Raw genomic sequence first — 4,795 nt, forward strand, 5'->3', positions numbered from 1 at the left:
GCGTAAAAAATTTAGATGACCGTATGTAAATGAAGGGGAGGAGCTTAGTCGACGTATGCAAATTGGGGGCGGGGCATGGTTTGGAAATGCGTTTGGGTATGGTTCGCATACATTATGCTTGCATACATTATGCTAATGAGGGCGTTAAGGTGGGTTTCCCAGCGCGTAAAAAATGCAGACGACCGTATGTAAATGAAGGGGAGGAGCTTAGTCGACGTATGAAAATTGGGGCTGGTGCATGGTTTGGAAATGCGTGTGGGCGTGTTGCGCATACATTATGCTTGCATACATTATGCTAATGAGGGCGTTAAGGTGGGTTTCCCAGGGCTTAAAAAATACAGATGACCGTAGTGAGCATTCGTTCCACGAACGCATTCATTCAATGAATGAATGAATAAATAAATAAAGTGCACATGCACACACGTGTGTGCGTGCTTGCGTGTGTGCGTGCGTGCGTGCGTGCGTGTGTGCGTGCGTGCGTGCGTGCGTGCGTGCGTGCGTGCGTGCGTGCGTGCGTGCGTGCGAGCGAACGCACGTGCACGCACGCACGCACGCACACTTTATTATTTATTCATTCATTCACGCACGCACACACGCATGCACACTTTATTTTTTAATTAATTCATGAATACAGCCTGCGATATGCGTGAAATCTTGCAAGCACATTCCCACTAGGTCAAGGAACAGATGCCTCCCTTCTCACATTGGCCTGTTATAGCGCCACCAGCGGGTCAACTTTTGCATAACACATTTTTGGAACAAAATGCCTCAAATCATGCATGCAGCTAATTTCAGTAACGTCAAAGAGAGCACTGCCTGCGATCTTGACATTTTGTACTTTTATAGACATTGTTTTCTGGCTTGAAGCGAGCCCACAATTGTTTCGAAGGAACAATATTTTCTAGTTTCCATATGATATGCGTAACTACCGCTGACGCAGCCGACGCATGCGCATTAGGGCCCGTGACGTCCAGGGGCACACGCAGGTGGAGGAGAAAAAAAAAAAAATCTAATAATAACAATGTATACAGACGGAGCCGCTTCTGTCCTGATCTGTTGCATCTATTTCCTGTAGTAGGCTGCTACCATTTCAAAATAAAACATGTGTTGAATGATCACTTTACAAATATCCAATACAATGACTCTTGTTTTGAAATGTCCACTGGTATGACAGGAAGCTATGACAGGGCCCCTTAGTGCTGCTGACGGAACACAGGCTGAAGAGACGTTCTGAACTTCTGAAGTAAAAACAACACTCTCGGGCATTATGGAATATAAAGTTTCAACACACGACTTTGGGGAACAGTTAATATTTGCCATGCTCTCTAAAACCAAGACACTGTGGAATATGGAACAAAACGTGCCCAACTGGTCTTGTTGTTGTCATCCACCTTACTTTAGCAGGTGAGTTAAGTAATTAATATAAATAATGCTGGTTTGCAGTGATGCATCACTGTCAATTAAACTGTGTGCTGTCATTAATGTAGGCCTAGTTGTCTTAATGGATGATATTTATAATGCTGTTTTGGAAAAACGGCGTGGTGATGTTTGTAGTGTGAAGACTAATGTCAGAGTTGTTGTGTTGGAGTGCCATAGGGAAGAGTTCATTAGCACCAGAGAGAGATGGAGACAGTGAGACACTACTTGGTTGGGCTACATATTGTCATGAATTAGATGGCGAGTGTGTAGATGTCTTCTGTTGGAGCCTGGTGTCCCGCATTTGCGCTGTCTGCATTTGCGCTGTAGAAAAAAGGTGGTTGTTGTTGTTGTTGTTGTTGTTGTTGTGGGGCACTTGGTGAAAATCTCGCATCGGGGCACACCGGGGGCTAGTTTCGCCACTGTGTATGTCCAAAAAAAAAAAAAAAATGATTTAAACTAGTCAAAACAGCCGATCTACAAGCACACAACGCCTCGCACTGTAGATCTGCTGTTTTCACTACTTTTTGTGCAAACAGTAACATTTTTACTTTTGTGCAAACAGTTTCATTTTTTCCTAATGGCCCGGCCTGGACCGACCGATAATGAACCGGCCGTTCGGGAGTTGTCCCGCTTTTCCCAATGGCCAGCACGTCCCTGCGAGTATCTAAAAGGACCATAGCTACGATTCACAAGATGTCGTGATTAAACAATGGCTGAAGGAAGGTGTTGGCATGAGGCGAAGCGATTTATTGTAGAGAGAAAAAAGGGAGGACTCCAGTCAATGCAGTATAGGGTTTCAGTGGATAAGTCATCCATGTTTAGTGTTAAACGTGATGTCTCTTTGGAACATACCCTAGATGGGTGATATTATGTAAATAAGGGATGACTCTAGGCCAATCATATAGTGATGAGTTCTCCTCTCTGGTTCCCGATGATAAACAAGGTTTGGGAATATTTGCAAAGAAATCTGCAGTGTAACATAACCCGACATGCTGTGTAGTTTGTACATTCTGGATGTTGAATGAATCATGCATGGTGCAGAGCACAATAGCGACGCATGCAGGCGCGCACGCACACACACACACACACACACACACACACACACACACACACACACACACACACACACACACACACACACACACACACACACGCAATCACATAGATAAAGACAAAAAAAACTGACCTTGTGTGTCATGGTGTCTATAAATGTTTCTGCGTTTGCGTTGATGTTGATCAAAACCAAACCCTCCACCAGGTCAGGATGGTTCAGCTGCACGCACACACACACACACACACACACACACACACACACACACACACACACACACACACACACACACACACACACACAGAAATAGGTCAGGGTGGACATTTTGTTTTTGTTTAAATGTGTCATGTGTTATTAAATGTATTATTATTATTTTTTTATCTCGATTTTAGAGACCAAACAGGAACTTACAGCGAACTTGGCCAGGACGTTGGCCCCTGCTCCGACTCCCAACCCGATCACACTGCGAAACCTGCAAAGGTCAACACAGGAAGTTAGTATTGCACATGGATTTGATGATTTTTCATAACTGGCATTACAAACGGGACTGGATGGCCAGTCCTACTGGTCAGACTGCTTTGAAGTGTGTCTTCTCACCCGTAGTGTTTGAGCACAGTGGTCAGGCCTTCTGACAGCTGGTCCATGGTGGGGTAGGCATACCTGAGAGGGGTCAAAGGTCAAAAACGTCACAACAACCCCATATAATGTAGGATAATTATCCAATGGATCAGTGATTCTCAACATTTTTCGTTTCCGGGAACCCCACTTTAATATGCATTAGATCCCATTTTGATACGATTTATTTTAATCTCTGGGACACCAATCTACAAGGTAAAAAAAAATCCACAATTAACTGTAAATTTGAGAGTGTACAAATGGAACCAAATGGATCCGTAAGGGTCCATTTGGACCCCTGGTGGTCCCTGGATCCACATAAGAATAAAGTGGCATCGCACTTCCTCGCAAAAATGTAAACAACTATGTATGGCAATGTTTCAGATTCATGCTTTGTACATTTATGTTACATGCTGTCAGACAGACAGACAGACAGACAGACAGACAGACAGACAGACAGACAGACAGACAGACAGACAGACAGACTACTGACCCAGCAGACAGGGTACTGACAGACAGACAGACAGACAGACAGACAGACAGACAGACAGACAGACAGACAGACAGACAGACAGACTACTGACCCAGCAGACAGACAGACAGACAGACAGACAGACAGACAGACAGACAGACAGACAGACAGACAGACAGACAGACTACTGACCCAGCAGACAGACAGACAGACAGACAGACAGACAGACAGACAGACAGACAGACAGACAGACGTTCTTGTTCAGATTGTGTGTGTGTGTGTCAGGGATTATTATAGTTAACTAAAACTAAGGAAAACAGGGAGAAAATAAATGTCATGAAAAGAAACAAGTTAAATAAAACTACAATAAAAAATGCGCAACAAATAGACTAAATCAGACTAATATTAAACCATCTTAATTTTTACATGTCAAGCAGTCTATTACCCTACCCTTTTCAGCATTATGGCATTCTTCGGTTTCTCGTTTCGAGCTTGTAGATCTGCTACTTTTGATGCGTTTGTGAGAAGCTGTAGTATGATCGAGTAGGGCATTCATTTACCAAAACAAATACATCTAGAATATGGAGATAAGAGGTTTCTGGCTTTCTGTCCAACAGAAATGTCATCCATTAGTAAACCTAAAATGAAACAAACAAATGTATGATTTGAAACCATAAAGCTGGTCTGAGCGCCCCTGTGCCTACATGTGCGTGTGACATAATTGAAATAGATTGTGGACAAGGCATTCTCTTGAATGCTGCCTTCAGGTATGGCAAGGAAAGGGGGCATTTCAATGTGTTTCTTTCATCGTAGTAAAAAAAAAGATGCATTCATGGTCAGGACTCTGGAGAGAGGGCACTTTTTGCTGATGGATAAAAGGGCAGGGGCTCAAGCCCCCTTTGATGTCTATGTGTGCAGGTGCCTGGATGCAGGTGTTCAGGTTGTTATGCCTTTAACCCCCTATCCAAGGGGGCTTTATTTGCATGAGAAAGCATATTTTTACGAAAAGCAAATATGCAACAAACCTATCAAAAACTAGCCTAAGAAATAGGAAAGACGTGTGTAAACACTACTACTCAGAATAAGTGTGCGTGTGTGTGTGTGTGTGTGTGTGTGTGACGTGTGTGTGTGTGCGGCGTGCGTGTGTTGGTATTTACACGTAAGCAGTATAGCACCCACTCTTTTACAAGGTGCTGGGGAGTGTTTTACATTGTGCAATGTTGTACAGTAGTTTGTTC

At 43.6% G+C, this 4,795-nt stretch overlaps 1 protein-coding gene across 1 annotated transcript in view; it reads right to left on the reverse strand.

The window, feature by feature from the left end:
- The window catches only part of LOC308299987 (protein NDRG1-like), a gene marked incomplete at both ends in the record, with an annotated part of 11,649 nt that extends 7,630 nt beyond the window's left edge, over positions 1-4,019 (reverse strand). Inside the window, 4 exons of the mRNA XM_080743753.1 lie at positions 2,606-2,692; positions 2,882-2,942; positions 3,068-3,130; positions 4,003-4,019. Coding sequence (XP_080599879.1) covers positions 2,606-2,692; positions 2,882-2,942; positions 3,068-3,130; positions 4,003-4,019 — 228 coding nt within the window. The remainder of the gene's footprint in view (positions 1-2,605; positions 2,693-2,881; positions 2,943-3,067; positions 3,131-4,002) is intronic.
- Positions 4,020-4,795: the final 776 nt, after the last annotated feature.

This window comes from Nannobrachium achirus, assembly GCF_963921795.1.
Source record: "Nannobrachium achirus genome assembly, chromosome: 2".
In the NCBI taxonomy this organism is placed as follows: Eukaryota; Metazoa; Chordata; class Actinopteri; order Myctophiformes; family Myctophidae; genus Nannobrachium; species Nannobrachium achirus.